Source organism: Oncorhynchus mykiss, chromosome 12 (genome assembly GCF_057628025.1).
Source record: "Oncorhynchus mykiss isolate SJ-2025 chromosome 12, ASM5762802v1, whole genome shotgun sequence".
In the NCBI taxonomy this organism is placed as follows: domain Eukaryota; kingdom Metazoa; phylum Chordata; class Actinopteri; order Salmoniformes; family Salmonidae; genus Oncorhynchus; species Oncorhynchus mykiss.
The window spans coordinates 39,076,564-39,101,666 of NC_143033.1; the positions used below are offsets into that span (position 1 = coordinate 39,076,564).

A 25,103-nucleotide genomic window follows, 5' to 3' on the forward strand; every position below is an offset into this window, starting at 1 on the left:
AAATAGCTAAAGATAGGTTGCGTGGGAGTCTGGGAGAGGTGATCGGGCACATTTTGTTGTTTTCCAACTAATGTGACATTAAATGGTGGAGTTTGTGGTCTCTGTAACCTAATGATGGCACCACTGAGATTGACTGGGGCCAATGATGTCAGTATGACCAGCACACAATGCCCATTGGCTTTGGTTGTTAATATAACAGGCTGGTTCTGAGTTTACATTTACAACACACACTGTCATCAGCAGCACCACAGCTATTCAAAATATGATGTGACAAACACTGGTTGAATCAATGTTGTTTCCATGAACTTTCATTGAACCAACGTGGAATAGACATTGAATTGACGTAGGTGCCCAGTGGGACTCCATTTCGGGCAATTTGGGAATATTTTGATCCACATTGCTGATCTATCGTGTCTGTCAACATCAAGGACAAATGAGCTATCAAAGCTGTTGTCATACTAAATTGTGGACATAGATATGGACTTGGCAGAGTAGTCAGAATAGTCCGGCTTATCATTTAACTAAATGGAAGAAATCAGGCCATAGTAACCAAGTCAATTTGTTGACCAAGACATCTTCACATATAGTATCAGTAGGATATTGAGCTCTATTTTCGTCTGGCATTAAGCCAGCGCAAATGTCAAACTCTCGCTCGTTTGAAATTTCGACCTATTAAAGCCGGCATTCTTCTATTTTCAAACCGTAGCGCAAGAATTGTCAATTTACCTGTCTTATATGAGCTCACTTGCGCTGAGGTGGGAGGAGTGGAAATATCTGAGGTGTGTCCATAAAAACGTGTGCCAGAGTGCCAATTTCATTATGCGCTGGTGGAGATATTTAAGACCAACTGAAATCTGGCATGGATTTTGACAACGGAAGCACAGCCTATCCAGCTGTGACGCACAGTGCCCGTATGCACATGGATCAAGAGAGATTATGCTTTTTGTGTCCGTAAACCTCGCATTTAGAAACACACATATATTTATTTATTTATATATACAGTGCCTTGCGAAAGTATTCGGCCCCCTTGAACTTTGCGACATTTTGCCACATTTCAGGCTTCAAACATAAAGATATAAACAACAAGTGGGACACAATCATGAAGTGGAACGACATTTATTGGATATTTCAAACTTTTTTAACAAATCAAAAACTGAAAAATTGGGCGTGCAAAATTATTCAGCCCCCTTAAGTTAATACTTTGTAGCGCCACCTTTTGCTGCGATTACAGCTGTAAGTCGCTTGGGGTATGTCTCTATCAGTTTTGCACATCGAGAGACTGACATTTTTTCCCATTCCTCCTTGCAAAACAGCTCGAGCTCAGTGAGGTTGGATGGAGAGCATTTGTGAACAGCAGTTTTCAGTTCTTTCCACAGATTCTCGATTGGATTCAGGTCTGGACTTTGACTTGGCCATTCTAACACCTGGATATGTTTATTTTTGAACCATTCCATTGTAGATTTTGCTTTATGTTTTGGATCATTGTCTTGTTGGAAGACAAATCTCCGTCCCAGTCTCAGGTCTTTTGCAGACTCCATCAGGTTTTCTTCCAGAATGGTCCTGTATTTGGCTCCATCCATCTTCCCATCAATTTTAACCATCTTCCCTGTCCCTGCTGAAGAAAAGCAGGCCCAAACCATGATGCTGCCACCACCATGTTTGACAGTGGGGATGGTGTGTTCAGGGTGATGAGCTGTGTTGCTTTTATGCCAAACATAACGTTTTGCATTGTTGCCAAAAAGTTCAATTTTGGTTTCATCTGACCAGAGCACCTTCTTCCACATGTTTGGTGTGTCTCCCAGGTGGCTTGTGGCAAACTTTAAACAACACTTTTTATGGATATCTTTAAGAAATGGCTTTCTTCTTGCCACTCTTCCATATAGGCCAGATTTGTGCAATATACGACTGATTGTTGTCCTATGGACAGAGTCTCCCACCTCAGCTGTAGATCTCTGCAGATCATCCAGAGTGATCATGGGCCTCTTGGCTGCATCTCTGATCAGTCTTCTCCTTGTATGAGCTGAAAGTTTAGAGGGACGGCCAGGTCTTGGTAGATTTGCAGTGGTCTGATACTCCTTCCATTTCAATATTATCGCTTGCACAGTGCTCCTTGGGATGTTTAAAGCTTGGGAAATCTTTTTGTATCCAAATCCGGCTGTAAACTTCTTCACAACAGTATCTCGGACCTGCCTGGTGTGTTCCTTGTTCTTCATGATGCTCTCTGCGCTTTTAACGGACCTCTGAGACTATCACAGTGCAGGTGCATTTATACGGAGACTTGATTACACACAGGTGGATTGTATTTATCATCATTAGTCATTTAGGTCAACATTGGATCATTCAGAGATCCTCACTGAACTTCTGGAGAGAGTTTGCTGCACTGAAAGTAAAGGGGCTGAATAATTTTGCACGCCCAATTTTTCAGTTTTTGATTTGTTAAAAAAGTTTGAAATATCCAATAAATGTCGTTCCACTTCATGATTGTGTCCCACTTGTTGTTGATTCTTCACAAAAAAATACAGTTTTATATCTTTATGTTTGAAGCCTGAAATGTGGCAAAAGGTCGCAAAGTTCAAGGGGGCTGAATACTTTCGCAAGGCACTGTATATATATATATATATATATATATATATACACTTTTTTTTTTTCTTCCTAAAAACCAAGCGTAGCCTCCTCTCAATGAGGGCTGTTTTTTGGTCATTCCCAATACATTAGCCAAGTAGTTAAGACAATCGATAAAGGGTTTGGCTCATGAGACCGCTTCAAAATATATCTTACTCATCAAAGCTTTATTGAAAGATCAAGTTTGGCTGCAGCAAAACAGTAAGCAAACATCCCTCTATAACTATGTAGGCTATTACATTATTTTAACCAGATCCTGTTATTAGTTTGGATGTGCCTAAAAACCCCACCATGTGCATATTGAGAACATGCCTCACACATATGGTGTATTCAGACCCCTTCAGTTTTTCCATATTTTGATGTTACAGGTCAAATGGATTAAATAAAACATTTTCCTCGTCAATCTATACACAATACCCCATAATGACAAAGTCAAAACAGGTTTTTAGAAACTTTTTCATATTTATTAAAAAACAAAAACAAAAATACCTTATTTATATAAGTATTCAGACCCTTTGCTGAGACTCTAAATTTAGCTCAGGTGTATCCTGTTTCCATAAATCATCCTTGAGATGTTTCTACAACTTGATTGGAGTCCACCTGTGATAAATTCAATTGATTGGACATAATTTGTAAAGGCACACAACTGTCTATATAAGGTCCTACAGTTGACAGTGCATGTTAGAGCAAAAACCAAGCCATGAGGTCGAAGGAATTGTCTATAGAGCTCAGAGACAGGATTGGGTCGAAGCACAGATCTGGGGAAGGGTGCCAAAACATTTCTGCAGCATTGAAGGTCCCCAAGAACACAGTGGCCTCCATCATTCTTAAATGGAAGAGGTTTGCGACCACCAAGACTCTTCCAAGAGCTGGCCGCTCGGGGGAAAAGGGCCTTGGTCAGGGAGGTGACCAAGAACCCAATGATCACTTGGACAGAGCTCTAGAGTTCCACTGTGGAGATGGGAGAACCTTCCAGAAGGACAACCATCTTTGCAGCACTCCACCAATCAGGCCTTTATGGTAGAGTGGCCAGACGGAAGCCACTCCTCAGTAAAAGGCATGACAGCCCGCTTGGAGTTTGCCAAAAGGCACCAAAAGGACTTTCAGACCATGAGAAACAAGATTCTCTGGTCTGATGAAACCAAGATTGAACTCTTTGGCCTGAGTGCCATGCGTCACGTCTGGAGAAGCATGGTGGTTGCAGCATAATACCGTGGGGATGTTTTTCAGCGGCAGGGACTGGGAAACTAGTCAGGATAGAGGAAAAGATGAATGGAGCAAAGTACAGAGAGATTCTTGATGAAAACCTACTTCAGAGTGCTCAGGACCTCAGCCCGGACTTGAACCAGATCGAACATCTCTGGAGAAACCTGAAAATAGCTGTGCAGCGACGCTCCCCCATACAACCTGACAGAGCTTGAGAGGATCTGCAGAAAATAATGGGAGAAACTCCCCTAATATAGGTGTGCCAAGCTTGTAGCGTCAAACCCAAGAAGGCTCGAAGGCTTTAACTGCTGCCAAAGTTTCCTCAACAAAGTACTGAGTAAAGGGTCTGAATACTTATGCAAATGTTATATTTCCGTTTTTTATTATTAATAAATGTGCAAACATTTCTAAAAAACAGTTTTTGCTTTGTCGTTATGGGGTTATTTTGTGTAGATTGATGATGGGGAAAAAAACAATTTAATACATTTTAGAATAAGACTGTAACGTAACAAAATGTGTAAAAAGTCAAGGGGTCTGAATTATTTTCGAATGCACCGTACAATACAATATACCTAGTATGTTTTATTTGAGGAGAAGTGCGATGCGTAAAGGACTATACACGTTGAAGCCAATTACAACAATGTTGGCTGTCAACATTCCAAACATATTAAAACAAACAGTGGATGTTGCTATCACTTGTTACTGCAGTTTATGCTATTTAATAAACTGTAGTATCAATTCACAATAGACTACAATGAGAATATTTCGTAATTGTAGTTGATGACAAAGCAAAGACAGTCAATAACCTACAGAATTTGAGGCAAACGCATGCAGTATTAAGCCATGGAACGTCTTGATTGGCCAGTGAATGGCCAAGCCCTCGTCACGCCTACAACTTGTTTATTCATCAAAACCCAGCCCTTTCACGCCACCGCAAGCCATTGCACTCATAATAACGGCTGTGAAAATAGCAAAAACATTTGCGACACCCCCCCTGGACCTATAGCGCTACCGCCAGAGCTTAGATTTACCATTGCATTAAGCTTGTTAAAATAGAGCCCAAAGTGTACTCTTGTTAATTTTTTCTTACCGCCATACCTTTTCAATTTAGTGCTTAATCTCAATCTTAATCTGAGCCACTTTAAAATGAATTACTTGACTGTGATGTCACTCGCCACTCTTTTCCTTGCCTGGAGCATTTTTACTCTCTGGAAAGTTTTATTTCTCTTAAAGAAAACAGGGCATAATTATAAGTGCTCTGGCTGAAATGACATGCCACTGGCTGCAGCAGCAGCAGCAGCATAACTCTATCCCTGGCTGGGTATGCCTGTCACTCTACACCAGGGATGGGCAACTTTGATGGGGTTGGGGGCCAAAAATAAATCTGAATTCATCATGAGGGGCGGCAGTGATTCGCGGGTCTGCGTACCCACATTCATATCGTTTTGGGGTCCCTACGTGAAATTTTGTTGGAGTGCCCCCCCCCCCCCCCCCCCCCAGCTTGTGAGCAAAACATTTTAGCGCCATCCATCTTGGCAGCGGTGAGAATGTTAATTTCCTGCAATTCTACACATTTTTGCAATGGGGCGGAGAGAAGATTTAGCAATTTTATAACAAATTTCATGTGGTGGAGAGAAATGTTTGCAGTTTTTGAATGTGATATCTAAGTGAGAGTGACTAACACTATGTCTAACTGGCCATGAAAGAGATTATTGGCAGATTCCAATATCATGTTTCTTATAGGCCAACACCAACCAATTATGAATGTGGCATATTACACAAAGAGTTATTATTCTGTGGTATCTTTTTCTTGCTTTATTTGAGTTGCAGGAGTACCTTTCCCTGGTATATTTTGTGTGAGTGTGCATGTGTGCTCCGTTTGCTGTGGTGGCTGGCCTCCATGGGTGTTCTGGAATATGTTGGAATGTTCTCTGTGTTCTCTGTGTGTCGTGGCTCCCTGCTCTGTGTAGTGCTGTTATGTTAAGTGTGTGTGCTCTGGCGTGTATGTGTGTGATGATAAATTGCCCCTCCTGGTTGCCTTTGGTTCCCCACAGGGTATCAGAGTACTGCAGGCAGTAGGGCGACAGAGTGAGTGGAAGGCCACTATGTTGGGCCAAAAGGGCACCCATTATGACATCCTCAGGGTATGATGTCACCTGGTCTGTTGGCCATCACCTTAGCAATGCCTAACTTGAATCCACGCTTCACTGGTACCTGCTGGATACCAGTGTCCCTCAGAGAAAGAAAAAGGAAGCAGACACTCTTTGGGCAAGATGTTTTTTTCTATAAATAATATGGAGTGTAATTGTTGGAGGTCAGTGGCCTGTACATACGGCCCATCGTGGTTAAAGTGTGGGCTGTTCAAGAGCTGCTTAGACTGCATGCCTCCTTCTCCTACACACACACACACACACACACACACACACACACACACACACACACACACACACATACACTCTCCCCTCGCCCCACCCCTCCACACACTCCCCTCCTCCCCATGACAATGATAATGAAGCAATGACACGGGATAATCAGAGCGTCCCGTTGCTTAACGAAGTATAAATAATAAACAAGTGCGGCGGTGGTGTCTGGGCCCAGCCTATGATTAACATGCGTAATCATGCGTAAGTAATTACAGCCGGCTTAGCTCCCAGTGGCCGGGGGGCCGCTTGCTGTCTGTGCCCTGATGGCTCCCAGATGTGGCTGGTGGGACGGAAGAGAGGCGAGGAGAGCCCAGGGCGAGTGGGAGACGTGCCTACCTCTCCAGCCCCACTGGTTAACTCTAATGGGCCACATATTATGACCCAATGGAGCTTTTATGTGCCTGACATTCACAGCGACAGTCGGCCGTGACCGTACAAGCTGTTTATTTATGGAACTGGGGGGATTGCCCCGTCACGCTAAATGGAGGTCTCTGTCTAGAGTCGTTTCCCCATGGCGGGGTTAGTGCTCATCCACGGTGTCAGCATTGTGTCGTCTATGTGGGTCCTGCCAAGGCTAGACGCCTTTATTAACCAATGGGTGTCCCCCAGTGGCTAGGGGACACAGGTCATTGCCAAAATGATTAGAACAGTCCCTATAATACACAGTAATACAGTACACACAGAAATATATTAGTAATGATTTCACAATATTATTGATATTGAATGGCAATATCCCCATCTCTTTCTCACTCTCTCCCATCTATCATTCTCTCTCTCTCTCTCTCTCTCTCTCTCTCTCTCTCTCTCTCTCTCTCTCTCTCTCTCTCTCTCTCTCTCTCTCTCTCTCTCTCTCTCTCTCTCTCTCAGGCTGTGTGTGCTGCTCGTGTCTCTGATGTCAGCCGGGGGTCATGATTCAGACTGGAGCAGATCCTGCAGGCCCCACCAAAGTAAGTCCACTGGTCCAGACAACATCTCTACACTTGACCTTGTCCATACTGCATTGGATCAGCTGTACCATTAAAACCTCTCAGACGTAAAGTCCCCTGTTTTGGGGACCTGCGTTGTTCTGGTACCGGTTCCGACCGACATTTCCGCTTATAAATCGACATGTGGACACCATATATTGAAATGGCTTGCATTGAGCATTAGCCCTGATTCTCACGGGCACGTGAGTATGTCGCTTCTGCCTGTGTGATGGTAGGAGGATGTCCCTCCTACCATTTCATTCGCTCTTCCGACTGTCCATTAACTCCTGGCTGAACCCTATATCACAGCCACTAACAACGTATATGCCTAGAATCCTTACATGGTAATGCAGCAGGAGAGAGTGGTTTCTTCGCTGTATCACATGCAGAGATTGATTTATAGCCAGTAATCTAAATCAATAGATTTTAAACAAAACCCTTTTTCTGTTGGTCATAGACAGACAATATTAATACGACGTGAAAGGCAAGTTCCTAACGAGTTCAGGAAGCCAAGCTAGAGCTCTGTGAGACGTTCACAGCGATGGGGGCAGACATTTTGATCATTTGAGACCTTTAGAAAATATGCACATTTCATTTAACACTAATTATACAAATATGTATTTTACAGTTATAAGGAAGGTAAAATCTTATCATGTCATTTTATAAATTGATTATAGTATATTTAGACAATATAAGTCATTTCAGGCCTTATTCATACAGTTGCTACTACTGTTGCTATGTCACAACCGCCCGTGACGGGGAGACCCATAGGGCGGTGCACAATTGGCCCAGTGTTATCCAGGTTAGGGGAGGGTTTGGCAGGGGAGCTTTACTTGGCTCCTTGTGGCGGGCCGGGCACCTGAAGGCTGACTACGGTCGTCAGTTCAATGGTGTTTCCTCTGACACATTGATGCAGCTGGCTTCCGGGTTAAGGGAGTTTCAGAGGACGTATGACTCGACATTCACCTCTCCCAAGCCCGTTGGGGATTTGCAGCGATTAGACAAAATCTTAATCACAAAAAAAAGATATAAATGATTTCATATTTTCATATTTTGATTGTTTTTGTACTGTGTACTTGAGCTTGTGTCCTTAAAAGTGACTACACCACAGCAATGTATAAGTAGTTTTAACTGAAAGCTGAGAAGTTAACCTTTCTTGGAGTATGCAGCATTACTAGTTATTGTGTATTGCCCTCATGATAAATAATTACATTTGGGGATTACGTAGATAACATTTTTGATTTTAGTCAATTGCTTGTCACTTATTAGTCAGAGAGAGTACTCTGTTGGACATATTCTGTGACTGAAAGAGTCTCCTCAGTCCATTTGGATACTGTGAATGGAGGAGATGCACAAGTGTATCAAAGCAGAGAAGTAGAGTGTGGAATCCGTATACACTGTGTGTGCGTGCATGCGGGCTTGTGTGCGCACTGCACATGCATGCCGTAAGTGTGTGAGTGACCGGTATGTGTGTGAGTGAGTAACTTCATGGCCTCTTCTGGGAATGATTGAGCTGGACTGCTTTTCCCATCCTCTTCCTTTCTCTCCATACCAGTGGATTAGAGTGGGCCAACTGACTCTCTCCAGCAGTGTTATGTCTGTTTATTTTAAAGCCATGACAGTGTACTGTGTGACTGCTGGGCGTTAATTTTACTAGCTGCAGAGCCGCTTTTTATCTCCATAAATTCCCCTTCTCTCCTCAGTAATACAGAGGATGACCAGATGGGGGTCCCCCAAGGATCCTATTCACAGGATAGGGTTTCATATCAGCCTGGAGAATACTTTTCCAAAAGGAAATAGTCCAGGATTGTAGCTATTCATGGTCCAGTATTGGACAATGAAACCTGATGTTTACGTTTCCCTTGTGGTATTGTCTGCAGGTCTGGGCTCCCTGTTAGCCTCACACCTGTGTGTAGCGCTATTGTGACGTTATCGTAGCATTATTCCACCTTTTAACGTTTTAGATTAGTAGATCTGTGAATGCATTGGGTTGACTCAAGTGAATGATAGGGATATTGTGTCTTTTGAGGGAAGCAATAGGGCCATTGTGGATGGCTCCAGTGTGTGATCACTCCTATTTGGTTTGGCTGCAGGCCCGGGACCGTGGAGTCTGCAGATTGCAGTCTACGTCGTTGTCTACATGTACTGCATCTGACATACTATTAACAAGTCTGCATGTCCCAGCATTTGGTCGTAACAAGTGACAATTTAATGCCAACAGTCATGAGACTGTGTCATATGACATAAGTCAGTTAGGACATTAATAAGTTATGTGTGATTCGATGTCCTCCATAGGTCTGTGCTTCCTAATGGTGCTGAATGATGGGTAACAGTAGGTTATAAAAAGTAGGTTATTTCTCATGCTCTCGCTTGTCTCTCTGCAGCAGACATACAATGAGTGTACAGAACATTAGGAACACCTTCCTAATCTTGAGTTGCAACACCTTTTGCCTTCAGAACAGCCTCAATTCGTTGGGGCATGGGATGCTGGGATGCTGGCCCATGTTGACTCCAATGCTTCCCACAGTTATGTCAAGTTGACTGGATGTCCTTTGGGTGGTGGACCATTCTTGATACACACGGGATACTGTTGAGTGTGAAAAACCCAGCACCTACTACCATACCCCGTTCAAAGGCACTTAAATATTTTGTATTGCCAATTCACCCTCTGAATGGCACACATCCATGTTTCAATTCACTCAAGGCTTTAAAATCCTCCTTTAACTTGTCACCTCAACTTCATCTACACTGATTGAAGTGGATTTAACAAGTGACATCAATAAGGGATCACAGTTTTCACCTGGAATCACCTGGTCATGGAAAGAGCAGGTGTTCCTAATGTTTTGTGCATTCAGCTGGTCCATTGTTAGCACCAGAAGCAGCAACATCAGCAGTCAGGAATGAGCTTCTTACATATAGAATTGTGAGAATCGCAATACATATCGTATCGGCACCTAAGTAGAGTTGTAATATTGTATCGTGGGGCCCAGCCCTATCTAATATCACTGTAAAATACCTCAAAGTCTGTGTATGAGTAGAGGACTGGTGACTTGTGGGAGTAGGGGACAGACTGGGAGAGACTGTGGATACAGAGACTCAGTGATCTGTGTGTTATATCCACCTCTCTTTTCTCTTCAGGGGATCTGCTTCCTCTGTGGAAGTATATTCTAAATGGGAACATTGTACACATTTCCATGGACTCTGCAGTCACCATTGAGTTGAATGGACTGCTACCTTGTGGAAACCATAGATCCTCACTGACTGGTTGATCCTGTGTTTTGCTGGTCTATAAGCGTGTCTATACTTGCTATTCCCACACGTCAATTCCTCACAATTCCAAGTCTGACAAAGAGGAGCAGGTTAGACTTCTCGCCCATCGTTCCAAGAAATCTGAGACACTGAGAATCTGAGATTTCAGGAATTTTATTTGCGCGGGGATCAGACCATAGCCCTTCTCTCTCTCTCTCTCTCTCTCTCTCTCTCTCTCTCTCTCTCTCTCTCTCTCTCTCTCTCTCTCTCTCTCTCTCTCTTTTTTCTTTCTTTGGATTCTTCGGTCATGTGTGTTTTTTAAGACCAAGGAGGGGGAGTGTGGGGTAGAGGGAGAGAAACTTGCGGTCTGGTCACGTTTCAATTAAATTCTGTGCAGGCCCGGCATGTGGAGCAAACCTGGGTAGATATTTCAGTCATTTGTTACCCGGCAGCCTCGGCGCAGGGCCGGAGCGGTTGCCAAGTTGTGACCAAGACGCTGACACACGCGCTCACATCTGTACATGGCCCCGGCTGCAGGCAGTCAGTCAGCCAGGCCAGATGTGCTGCTAAGCGTGGCAGCTAGAGAGAGAGATAGACAGACAGTGCTCCGCAGCACACAGAGGTAATCCATCCCGTACTCCTCCTCTCCTATATTCTATCTCTCCTCTGTTGTGTCTACACTCTCCTGTTGACATAGTTTACTCTCTTGTGCCCACTCTTTCTTTCCTCTGTAATGTATTTTCTTCTCTATCTCCTCTCTTTTCCTGCCTCTCATCTCCTCTCTGTTCTCTCTTAGTATTATTCTCTCATCTTTTGTCTCTCACCCTGTTTCTGTTTCTCTGACTCTTTGCCTTCTCAGGTTCTCAGTCTGTGTATCCTGTGTAAGGCTCTGGGTTAGAGACCACAGGTTGTTTTATGTGTTCCTGTGTGAGTGGGGGGGGGGTCTGGGAGGCAATCTCTGGCTTCCTGTGCTATTTTCAGCAGCCTATATAAAAAGTCACAAATTAATGCTGCAGTTCTTCAGTGGGCGATTGCTTTTTCTTCTCTGAAATAGATCTTATCATGTAGTCTACAAAGGCATGCATTTTTGTGTCAGTGGGATAGTTGTGTGTGAAAGTTTGAGTTATACAGTGCATTCGGAAACATCATGTTTACATACGTTTTCAGAACCTTTACTCAGTACTTTGTTGAAGCACCTTTGGCCTTGTGTTTTCTTGGATATGACGCGACAAGCTTGGCACGTCTGTATTTGGGGAGTTTTGCAGATCCTCTCTAGCTCTGTCAGGTTGGATGGGGAGAGTCGCTGCACAGCTATTTTCAGGTCTCTCCAGAGATGTTCGATCAGGTTCAAGTCCGGGCTCTGGCTGGGCCACTCAAGGACATCCAGAGACTTGTCCCGAAGCGACACTTGTCTGTGTGCTTAGGGTTGTTATCCTGTTGGAAGGTGAACTTTTGCCCCAGACTGAGGTCCTGAGCGCCCTGGAGCAGGTTTTCATCAAGGATCTCTCTGTAATTTGCTCCGTTCATCCATCCCTCGATCGTGACTAGTCTCCCAGTCACTGCCGCTGAAAAACAACCTCTCAGCATGATGCTGCCACCACCATGCTTCACCGTAGGGATACTGCCAGGTTTCTCCAGGTGTGACACTTGGCATTCAGGCCAAAGAGTTCAGTCTTGGGTTCAGAAGACCAGAGAATCTTGTTTCTCATGGTCTGAGACTCCTTTAAGTGCCTGTTGGCTATCTCCAAGCGGGCTGTCATGTGCCATTTACTGAGGAGTGGCTTCCGTCTACCATAAAAGCCTGATTGGTGGAGTGCTGCAGAAATGGTTGTCCTTCTGGAAGGTTCTCCCATCTCCACAAAGGAAATCTGGAGCTCTGTCAGAGTGACGATTAAGTTCTTGGACACCTCTCTGACCAAGGCTCTTCTCCCCCAATTGCACAGTTTGGCTGGGCGGACAGCTCTAGGAAGAGTCTCGGTGGTTCCAAACTTCTTCCATGTAAGAATGATGGAGGCCACTGTGTTCTTGGGGACCTTTAATGCTGTAGAAATGTTTTGTTACCCTTCCCCAGATCTGTGCCTTAACACAATACTGTCTCTGAGCTCTACGGACAATTATTTTCACCTTATGGCTTGGTGTTTGCTCTGACATGCACTGTCAACTGTGGGACCTTATATAGACAGGTGTGTGCCTTTCCAAATGATGCCCAATCAATTGAATTTACCACAGGTGAAATGGATCAATGGAAACAGGATGTACTTGAGCTCAATTTCGAGTCTCATATCAAAGGATCTGAATACTTATGTAAATAAATTATGTCACGTAACAAAATGTGGAGAAAGTCGAGAGTTCTTAATACTTTCTGAATGCACTGTATGTGTTCATAAGCCTCAAGTTAAAATTCAGGCTTCATTACGCAACAGGCCTGTCCAATTACAGTGGAATAACTAGAACATGAACTGCAATCCTATATGTAAAAATAACCAGGTGTAGACTCTTAGAAAAAAGGTGCTTTCTAGAACCTAAAAGGGTTATTTGACTGTCCCCATAGGAGAACCCTTTGAATAACCCTTTTTGGTTCCAGGTAGAACACTTTTGGTTCCAGGTATAATCCTAGAGGGTTCTACATGGAATCCAAAAGTGTTCTACCTGGAACCAAAAAGGGTTCTCCTATAGGGACAGCCAAAGAACCCTTTTGGAATCCTTTTTCCTAAGAGTGTAGCTATTCCATCCTCCATACAATAGCAATTCCTAGTCATTTTCTGCCTAATTGGCAGAACAAGCCTCTGGGTTCATGGATGTGAGGAGCATAAATAAACCTCAGAGTCTCTCTAGGCTCAATGTGCAGGCTCTGTGTCCAGGCTCTGTCACAGGCTGGGCCAATCTTAGCTCCAGAAGCAGCAACAGCAGCAGTCAGGAATGACTGTTTATTTCCACCATCAGGATGACTGATGCTATCCCACTGAGGACTCCAAGTTTTCAGCACACTGTGTGTAGTGTCTCAGGGCCCCGGCCCCGCCGGCCCTGCTCAGCTAAAAACATTAAGTCCTCCATTCCTGGCATGGAGCGAGGGACAAAGGCAGAGGCCCTGCCTGGAAACCAGCCTGCAGCAGGTTGCTCTCAAAAGGACCACTTTGCAGGGTGCCAAATGACTCTATTGGAGTGTCTGGTAGAGTGACCCGAACAGACAGCTAGAGGGTTGGACTGGAGGTTCTGGGAAATTCCACTGGTTGGGTTTGGTTGGGGTTGGGAAGAAGGGTTACGCTATGTTGCTGTTTTTCCTCTAGCATGGATTGTTTGTTTATAGGCTCGTGACCCTGTGTTGGAGCTTTTCACAGTGTGCTCTTAAAACGGCAAATCATACCATCAATACATCTTGGCTACACTCTCTGTTTAGGATCTATTGCACTTTGCCTGTGCCGCTCGGCCATCGCTCATCCATGTACTTACATGTACATATTCTCAACACCCCTTTAGATTTGTGTGTATTAGGTAGTTGTTGGGGAATTGTTAGAGTACTCGTTAGATATTACTGCACTGTCGGAACTAGAAGCACAAGCATTTCGCTACACTCACATTAACATCTGCTAACAATGTGTATGTGACAAATAAAATTTTATTTGATTCGATTTGAAATAGTTAATAAATATGCATATGCTTTATGAATAGTACTTTCTTAATAATAAATCACAATTATAAAGGAAGGATTTATGACATGCACCCATCATGTATTGGTCATTTGGTATTGGTGACATGACTGTCTGTTCTCACATTTGGCAGATACGTACAGGTAACTGCCAAAATAAAGGAAACACCAACATAAAGTGTCTTAATAGGGCGTTGGGCCACCACGAGCCTGAACAACTTCAATGCACCTTGACATATATTCTACACGTGTCTGGAACTTTATTGGAGGGATGCTACACCATTCTTCGTTGATAAATTCCATAATTTGGTGTTTTGTTGATGGTGGAGGAAAACGCTGTCTCAGGCGCCACTCCAGAATCCCCCATAAGTGTTCAATTGGGTTGAGATCTGGTTACTGAGACGGCCATGGTATATGGTTTACATAATTTTCATGCTTATTAAATCATTCAGTGACCACTCGTGCCCTGTGGATGGGGGCATTGTCATCCAATAGCCATGGTAGCCAAAATAATAGCCTGCCCAGTATTTTTATGCCTGACCCCTAAGCACGATGGGATGTTAATTGCTTAATTTCTCAGGAACCACACCTGTGTGGAAACATCTGCTTTCAATATACTTTGTATCGGTCATTTACTCAAATGCTTCCATCCGTTACCTGCAGGTTGCCAAAGAATGTAAAAGCATCTCTTGAGATGTGAATTCAAAAGAAGCATGACAATAGACCATTGATGATTTCATCATCATGCCCCATTTATAATATCATACTTCATAACCTGCTCAGCACGATACAAAGCAATGCATGAGGACTACATCCATTGTTTACTGTTGACTTGGTCCTAGCTGAATATACAGTATAAATTGGCAAGTTGATGTGAGAAGGCAGGAATTCTGTCCCTCTCCCCTCCTGGCCATGGACATTCTTTCCTGCTTCGTGGCTTCACCCCGCCAGTCTTGTGGCGAGACTCACGGAGGGCTGGCGTGCCAGTGGTCTGGGTCTAGCCGAATGAAATATGTCACAGAGTGGCAGACAGTCTGCCTGGGTCTCTGCCCTTGTGATAACACAGGTAGACGTATAGGTAGCTACTTCAACCTGGATAGCTAGAAGAGAATAACAGGTCCCCTTCAAGAATAAGATACCTTCCATTGGTGTATAGAGAATGATGAATTATGGAGGAAGAACAGCACTCTTCCTTAATCAACTTAAAGGAGGTTAGCTGGAGAGGAATGTAGAGTACCAGACAAAAGTTTGAACACCCCTAATCATTCAATGATTTTTCTTAATTTTTCTACATTGTAGAATAATAGTGAAGACATCAAAACTATGAAATAACATATATGGAATCATGTAGTAACCAAAAAAGTGTTTTTTATATTTGAGATTCTTCAAAGTAGCCACCCTTTGCTTTGATGACAGCTTTGCACACTCTTGGCATTCTCTCAACCAGCTTCATGAGGTAGTCAACTGGAATGCATTTCAATTAACATCTGTGCCTTGTTAAAAGTACATTTGTGGAATTTCTTTCCTTCTTAATGCATTTGAGCCAATCAGTTGTGTTGTGACAAGGTAGGAGTGGTATACAGAAGATAGCACTATTTGGTAAAATACCAAGTCCATATTATGGCAATAACAGCTAAAATAAGCAAAGAGAAAAGACAGTACATTATTACTTTAAGACATGAAGGTCAGTCATGTCTTAAAGTGCAGTCGCAAAAAACATCAAGCGCTATGTAAAGAAACTGGCTCTCATGAGGACTGCCACAGGAAAGGAAGACCCAGAGTTACCTCTGCTGCAGAGGATAAGTTCATTAGAGTTACCAGCCTCAGAAATTGATGGTGTGGGGGTGCTTTGCTGGTGACACTATCTGTGATATATTTAGAATTTAAGGCATACTTAATCAGCATGGCTACCACAGCACTCTGCAGCGATGCGCCATCCCATCTGGTTTGCACTTAGTGGGACTATCATTTGTTTTTCAACATGACAATGACCCAACACACCTCCAGGCTGTGTAAGGGCTATTTGACCAAGAAGGAGAGCGATGGAGTGCTGTATCAGATCCACAATCCCCGGACCTCAACCCAATTGAGATGGTTTGGGATGAGTTGGACCACAGAGTGATGGAAAGCAGCCAACAAGTGCTCAGCATATGTGGGAACTCTTTCAAGACTGTTGAAAAAGCATTCCAGGTGAAGCTGGTTGAGAGAATGCCAAGAGTGTGCCAAGCTGTCGTCAAGGCAAAGGGTGGCTACTTGGAAGAATCTCAAATATAAAATATATTTTATATTTTTTGTTTAACACTATATTTGGTTTGTACATGATTCCATATGTGTTATTTCATAGTTTTGATGTACAATGTACAATGTAGAAAATAGTAAAAATAAAGAAAAACCCTTGAATGAGTAGGTGGGTCCAAACTTTTGACTGGTACTGTATGTCTGTAAAACTTTGGCTTTTCTCATCCTAACAGTTATATCCTACTTTAACCCAAGGTTTTCTTTTAGGATAGTTTCTAGTTTGTTTGCTTGTTTTTAATCTCATCACTGTAGAATAAATACAAATAGATTGTAGCTAGGAGGTGAACATGCTGGGCTGGGCTCCAAATGACCTCTCTGAGTTAACTTTTTCCAAACTTTCAACCGCCTCTCCTCCCGGACTGTACAGAGGCAGGTCGTGTGGTTTACCACTTCCTGGTTCGCCCCTACACATCTAGGGTGAGATTACTCCTCGACTGCACACATCATGCCTACACTATAACTTGCGAGGCCAAATTTGGAACACAGTAAAGCCTGATCTGTGCTTATTTTGATATGGTTTAATATCTCCCATTGAAATCAGTGTAGACACGTGCTTCGTTGTATTATGAGTTGATCACACACACTGTGGACAAAACCTTCTTTGTATTACGAATGAGTGACATGATGTTATGTCTAAAATCGTATCCCATCACTTCAGGGTCAGGTTCCATAGAGCCTGTGCTGTGACTGGTGCCCTGTGCCGTCCAACCCTGTCATATATCATTGTGATGATGTCGCGTAGCGAGATTGGATGGATCCTGTCAAATAGAAAACACATGACGGTCATGTGGCTTGCCAGAAAGACCCAGAGAGCGCCCACAGCCCCTTATACCGTCAGCTTCAGTCCAGTGTTTTGGCAAGCAACAGACGAGCCATCATGACCGAAGGCAAAAAACATTTATGTTATTTTTAATATAACCGCCTGGCCATAGTGATTAATTCAAATAATATGGGGTTCTCTCTCTCGCTCTCTCTCTATCTTCCTCTCTCCCTTCCTCCCTCTTCCTGTATGAATACAATGCTACAGGAGGCTGTGGAATGCTAAATGAGCATCCATGCAGTGCTGCTGCAGGATACTGCCAGGCTGTGTTTAGGTGTAAGTGATCCTTAAATGTCCCCCTTCACTCCTTCAGTCTCAACAGGCTCAGGCAGTGTTTTACAGTGCTTAGGAACCGAGATAGAGCTGGGCTGAGGGAAACTAAAAGTTCGAATTTATTTGTATATACTACTGTTCTGTAATGGAAACGATACATGCCCATCCGTTTTGTTTTATACCTAATAGCGAGTAATATTGCTAACTTTATTTACAAAGTCCTTTTCATACATTGAGCTCAAAGCTTTCACGCAGTGGCTTTTGAGAGAGATGAGCTGCTGTTAAATCCAATGCATTCTTTGAAATGTTGTCTATCTGGATTGTGGGAAGGAACTTCTTAGTCTTTATTTTTTTAATGGGACTGCTGAAGTAATACTCGCAGTGAATAAGAAAACCAATTATTTTATTTATTTTTATTTATTTATTTGCACACAAGAAAATACCACCAAAAATGTATGATCAAATGTTTAAAAGGTCAACAAAAATAACATGAGCAGGAGAGGTAAGAAACCCTGATCTTGCTTGTAATCACCTTCCCCTTTCAATGTTTATAGAACAAAACCATAAAAAAATAACAGAATTAGATTTCTAAGAGAGATAAACAAATGATTGGAAATTTACACAAAGAAGAAGGAAAACATGGTGAATTAGGGGGTAAAATGGAAAAAAAGAAAATTCTAGTGAAGTGAATAATCAAAATAAGAGGCTGATAACCACACAGACAGTGTGGTGAAGAAGGCGCAACAGCACCTCTTCAACCTCAGGAGGCTGAATAAATTTGGCCCTAAAACCCTCACAACCTTTACAGATGCACAATTGAGAGCATCCTGTCGGGCTGTATCACCGTCTGGTACGGCAACTGCACCGCCCGCAACCGCAGGGCTCTCCAGAGGGCCCAACTCATCACTGGCAAACTACCTGCCCTCCAGGACACGTACAGCACCCGATGTCACAGGAAGGCCAAAAAGATCATCAAGGACATCAACCATCCGGCCTGTTCACCCCACTATCATCCAGAAGGTGAGGTCAGTACATATGCATCAAAGCTGGGACCTAGAGACTGAAAAACAGCCATCAGGCCATTAGACTGTTAATTAGCCATCACTAGTCGTCTTCCACCTGGTTACGTAACCCTGCACCTTAGAGGCTGCTGCCCTATATACATAGACTTGGAATCACTGGCCACTTTAATAATGGAACACTAGTCACTTTATAATGTTTAAATAATGTTTACATACTGCTTTACTCATATGCACATACTGTATTCTATTCTACTGTATTTTAGTCAATTGCACTCCGACATTACCCAATCTAATATTTATACATTTCTTAATTCCATTATTTTACTTTTAGATTAGTGTGTATTGTTGTGAACTGTTAGATACTACTGCACTGTTGGAGCTAGGAACACAAGCATTTCGCTACATCCGCAATAACATCTGCTAAATAAGTGTATGTGACCAATACAATTTGATCTGATTTGATATGCAGAGAAGGCAGGCTAACATGATATAACCGACCCAGAATTATAATACTCGTCATGAACTGTAATCTAACCTACAAATCTTTTATGCACGATATGCCACTTTGGAGCCTTATTAACGTTAACAATAGGTCATAAACATGCTTATAAAGCATCAGAATGGGTGTACTACTACTCACTCTGTAAGTCTCCATAAATGTTTGTGGCAGCCGGGCATATAGTGTATGTCGGATGGCAGAGGGATGCTGGTTTCCTGCTCTCTCTCTCGTGACCACCCTGCCTCCCCACAGGGCTACCACAGGCAGACCAACAGGCAGACCACCAGCACACAGACTGGGATCTGTTCAACCCTCTGCTCTCAGACGGTAATGGAGGAGCTCTAGCCATCAGCCAACTGTTAATGGAGTTTATGAGCCCTGTGCCACAGGAGGCACAAATACCTGGTCATTAGGCTGAACATAGAGAGCAACGTTTGGTTGTTTACAGTAGTTTACGTCAGAGGGTGTTCGATGGAGAACCTCTGTTGAGGCCCTTTACTGCACTAGGAGCTGAACACGAACAAGCCATGTAGACAGCGCAGCGTGTGAGTCATTCATTGATGGAGGGAGAGGGAGAGAAAGGTAGATTGATCGTTAGAGCCTTAACTTGGTCTGCTATGTCAATATTTTTCATTCAGTTAACACTTTTGCCTCACCTATTTACATGGAGGACTTTTCAGAGTCACGTACCATTGAGACACATCTTAGGAACACTTCCACTTTTACCTGCAGTAGGTTATCTGCCAATGCCCTGCCCTTGTACTGGGATTAACAGACGATTTCCATTAGCATTAGCCGTGTGCCCAAGTGCTCCACAGTCCACACATACTGTACCCAGCATGTGACCAAGCCCTTCACACTCTTCCTCTATTGTTCAGGTCCAAACACACTAGCCCATACAACCAGACATTCACTTGTGACACCAAGCATTTTGCCCAAGAGCATCAATATGGCTTTTTACGCACACAAGTCTATAGTGGAGCTTCCTCCTCTTCTGGAGCCCCTGAAGTGGAGGATGTGCTGCGTGGAGCAGGGCTGCTGTATTTATAAACGGGCCAAGTGAAAGTGTGTGTGTGTGCGTAAATGCTGAGCAATTAGTGCTTTTTGAGGTCATGGTTTTCGTGAAATAATTATGAAATAATGACAGAAAAAAAATATTCTAGAGCATTCTTATTGAAATTACAAAGCCAGATAGAGTGAACGTTCAATGAAATAGTGAACAGTCAATTGCCAAAACATTAAAAACATTTAATTGTCTCTGTCAGGTCCACATTGGGTAGACATCAATAGAAAAAAAGAAAATTACTATACATTAAATACAATATTTCATATTGTGTATATTACTTAGTTTGTATTTGATGACTTTATTATTTTTAATTTCTTAAAGTCATCATCTGATCTTTGCTCAGGCAGTAACAACCAACCAGCCAGACAATCATCTAACATTATCTCAGTGCTCCCCATACTGTCCTGGATGTTGGCCCACCACCTCAAGCTCAACCTCGACAAGACAGAACTGCTCTTCCTCCCAGGAAAGGCCTGCCTGCTCAAAGTCCTCTCCATCATGGTTGACAACTGTGTCGCCCTCCCAGAGTGCAAAGAATCTTGGCGTGACCCTGGACAACACCCTGTCCTTCTCTGCAAACATCATAGCAGTGACTCGCTCCTGCCGGTTCATGCTCTACAACATCCGTAGAGTACGACCCTACCTCACACAGGAAGCTAATCTAAGGTCCTAATCCAGGCACTTATCCTCTCCCTTCTGGACTACTGCAACTTCCTGTTGGCTGGGCTCCCCGCTTGTGCCATCAAACCTCTGCAACTTATCCAGAACGAAGCAGCCCGCCTGATTTTCAACCTTCTCACGTTCTCTCATGTCATCCTCTGCACACTCTACTGGCTTCCAGTCGAAGTTCTCATCCACTACAAGACCATGGTGCTTACCTACGGACAGCAAGAGGAACTGCCTCTCCCTACCTTCAGGCTATGCTCTTCTCTGTCCTGGAGCCTCAATGGTTTCCCCCTGCCCATCTTCCGAAAACATCTGGAACCCTACCTATACAAAAGGTAGCTTAAATAATCTTCCTCCTCACCTCGACCCCCCCCCCCCAAATGTTTTTTTTTTAAATACATAAAAACACTTAACTAGCACTTTCACTTGCACTTTAATGTGGGGCTATGACAGTCAATTGCAAATTAGTCTGACATAATGTATCTTATCTCACCACCACTAATGAAATAGGTGTGTTTGTTGCATGTCGTGACAGAGCTTCTCAAAGTCAGGGGATGTGGTCGACTGTGTGCACCTCATCTCTGCTGTCACAACCAACCTGAATCGATATTTGGGTTTAATGTAGACGAGAGCACTGATGGTGCTTTCAAGACAACTGGGAATGCAAGGTCAAATCATGATATCAGTGACCATTAGGCCGGAAAGTCAGAGCTCTAGAAAGAGGCCAGAGTTCCCAAGTTGAACAGAGTTCCCGAGTTCAACATTATTTCCCCCCGAGATCCCAGTTGTCTTGAATGCACTGAAGTTGGAAGTCGGAGATTTCCAAGTTCCCAGTTGTTTTGAACGCGGCATTAATGCTCAGAGGGAGAGGGAGCAAATCTGGTGCAGTCCATGAGGAGGAGATGCACTGCAGTACTTAACGCAGCTGGTGGCCACACCAGATACTGACTGTTACTTTTGATTTTGACCCCACCCCCCTTTGTTCAGGGATATTCACATATTTCAATTTCTGTTAGTGACATGTCTATGGAACTTGTTCAGTTTATGTCTCAGTTGTTGAATCTTGTTATGATTATACAAATATTTACACATGTTAAGTTTGCTGAAAATAAATGCAGTTGACAGTGAGAGGACATTCTTTTTTTTGCTGAGTTTATATATATATTTTTTTTCAAGATTTTGGAAATTCTCCCACGATCCCATTTTCATATCAGGCGACCCCACATGGGAAGAAACGGCGCACACAACAAGCTTCCATTTCCCAGGGGATTTATGGCTGATTTAAGATACATTTGGGCACTTAATAGGCACTAACAACAGTATTTGAGATGGGAAAAATATATTTTTAATGAAGTTGAACATGCGTTCTTTATGACAGAATGTTAAAATTAGATGAAATCAAACGTTTTGTGTGTGTGTGTGTGTGTGTGTGTGTGTGTGTGTGTTTGTGTGTCGGCAGTGTTGGGCGGCCCAGGTTTAGTGAGAGAGGGGAACAGGGGTTATATCCTACAGACTTCCTGCAGAAGGCCATTAAACCAGTCAGGCAACAGGAGAGATTGAGGGAGAGAGAGAGAAGCAGAAACTTTTTGATAACTAGCACATTTTCTGATCTTTTGTTGGATTTTTCTCTTCTCTTCTTTGATGTAATGTCATCTTGTGATCATCTGTTGAAAGACAATGCTAAATATTTGCAACATTTCAAAGTCTTACAAAATGCACACCCATCAATAACTTCAAATCACAAGTTAAAAATGCTATCATGTGTTTGTTGGTTTTGGTACAAAATAATGCATGTAATGTATTTTGCCCCCTCCCAAACTCAATTTGTTGCAAAAACAACAGACTTCAATAGCAGATAGTGGTCACATATCAGGTGTTAAATGACTAAATTCCTTTCAAAATTGAGAAAACACTGTTCTTGTCACAGCCACTTCCTCTCTTTGTAACTGATATGATGCAAAGCCACAGTCGGTTTACAATGCAATGTGAACTCTAGTCATGCTGTCTCGGACCACAGAACCACTGCAGTCAGTAGAATGGAGTCCCACTGAGGGTAGGGCTTGCAGGTTTGAACCGTGGTTCTACCGCACACCTGAGAGTGGTCTCAGGTCAGAGATCACAGTGCAGCTGGGTATACCCCTGCCTGTTTGTTTGTGTGTGCGTGAAATCTTTTGACAGAGGTCGGCAGCAGGATGTCAGGCTGCGCTCTGATTTCCTCTCCTTTACTTGCTCCTTGACTCCACCTCCTTATCAGGGCTGCTCAGCTTTGCTGCTTTCTCAATTCTAGTCTTCAGACCCAACCAGACCCTCCTGAAGAAAGGAGGGGCTGAGCCGCTCACATCCCTTTCTCTATTAAATTACCATTAAAGGTAAAATATCAAATCATTTCTGTGTTACAAGGTTTGTAACTCTGTTTTGCATCGATCTATTAATTAATTTACCACCTGGTGATGTCCCCAGTCAGGCCAAAACTCCATCCCATCAAAACAGGTATTTTCAAACAGCTCCTACACTGAAAGGGCATTATCATCATTTTCATAATTTCACAGTATTATTCCAACCTCATAGTGTGGAAATATATATAAAACATAAGAACATCATGTTTTTGACTGCACGGGGCCTTTAATTGCACAAACCTTTTTTTTTACTCATCACATATGCTGCTGCTATTGTTTATTATCTGTCATTTATTCTTAGTTACCTTGTACCCCTGCACATCGACTCGGTACTGGTACCCCATGTATATCGGTACGTATTGAGTATTTATTATTACTTTTATTATTATGTGTTTTACTTTTCTATTATTTCACTATTTTCTTTCTCTCTGCATTGTTGGGAAGGGCCCGTATGTAATAATTTTGCTGTTGTCTACACCTGTTGTTTACGAAGCATGTGACAAATAACATTTGATTTGATTCGATTTGAATTCATTGTGAGGATGTTCAGTTGTTCTGTTTATTATGTAGGTAGTGTACTAAATTGAGGCATACATGTGACCTGACATGCTACTCAATTGAGTTTATGTAAGTAGAGTATATAAAGTATATAAAAACCTGATAAAGTATATAAAAACCTGATAAAAAAATCAAGTGTGTAGTAATGTTGAAATGTCCCTTGTTCAAAAGTGGTGAAATGAGCTTCTCGAAAGTGTTGAGTGCTCTGTGTCAAGGTTAGTGATGTCCTCACTGTAGCTATCCTCAACTGTTAGGCCTCTAGAGAGGCTCATGGCAGGCAAGCGTGTCAAGTATGGACCGTAGGATCAGACATCTGCATCCTGTCATGGGTTTATGTCTGTCTGAGACACACACAGACACACACTTCGCACCTGCCTGTGTCAGTAGAGACCCCCTCAGATCAGCCTTCTTGGCTAGTTCCCCCCTACAACCTTACCCCTCCTTACTAAAAAATAACACTTCTAACACACATCATCAAGAATAACAACTTTTTTTTAACACTTCTTATCTCCTCACTCCCAAATATCCTGTTTCTTCGAGTTGCGGTGGCCAGAACCAATAGAAACCTCTTCCTGCTATTGGCTGACTTCACTTCCCAACGTTAGCACAATCTCATCCGCTCCAAACGGCGCTTAGATGAAACCTCAACTAGCTTGCTGTCCAGAAAAAAATTATATTCAAATTTACATCATTGTGTTTTACCAGGATTGAAAGGTCCTGAAAAAATATGGCCAGCACCATCAAGGTAAATCCATTTTAGAACGTTTTCGCAAACTTTGGGGATTTTATTGGTCCTTTTCTGTAATGCTTGGGCATTGTCTTTAGTTTGTGTGGCACTGTACAGAAATACAGGGTAACACCCTTCTGCCATAGTGGTACGACAAGATTTCTTTGCAAATGTCCTTTTTCCTATTCGGCTGGCTTGCACGGATTTAAAAAATCTTTGGGGTAATGACAAAATCTGCGATTTCATTCTTTCGGATGCTAAAGTGATTTGAGCTGGCTTGTCTTTTAAGCAAATGAAGCAGATTATACATTTTTATCCATTATTATTTGGAGGGACACCACTATTTAAGTTAAAATATTTTTGCTGTGATATTTTTACCAAAGAAAATCAAATAATTTCTATTGTTCTCTATTTTGTTTCAGGGAAGTCATGCAGTTTGATATGTTCTATGTTTTCTGAGATTTGCAAATTTTCATACAAATATTTTAAAAATCTGTGGTGTTTGTAAAAAGAACCATCTAAGAAAATGATGCTTTGAACTGAAAAATGTAATCCTGTTCTGAAGAAACTGAAAATTATTGGAGGTTTACATTTTTTAAAGACTTTGTCATGCTATTGTTGCATTAATGCCAACATCTAAATTAATTGTAAATAGTTGTAAATACTG

At 42.7% G+C, this 25,103-nt stretch overlaps 1 protein-coding gene across 31 annotated transcripts in view; it reads left to right on the plus strand.

Annotated features, from left to right (window-relative positions):
* The window catches only part of LOC110537565 (transcriptional regulator Erg), a 99,874-nt gene that overhangs the window by 36,897 nt on the left and 37,874 nt on the right, over window positions 1-25,103 (plus strand). For 11 of the 31 annotated variants that reach the window (XM_021623698.3, XM_090192445.1, XM_090192444.1 and 8 more), the window contains one exon: window positions 7,119-7,198. In XM_021623698.3, coding sequence (XP_021479373.3) covers window positions 7,160-7,198 — 39 coding nt within the window. In that variant the 5' untranslated portion in view covers window positions 7,119-7,159. Of the gene's footprint in view, window positions 1-7,118; window positions 7,199-10,986; window positions 11,088-18,310; window positions 18,523-24,069; window positions 24,455-25,103 lie in introns of those variants that run through there. The other 20 variants (XM_090192429.1, XM_090192432.1, XM_090192431.1 and 17 more) reach the window with 9 other exon arrangements.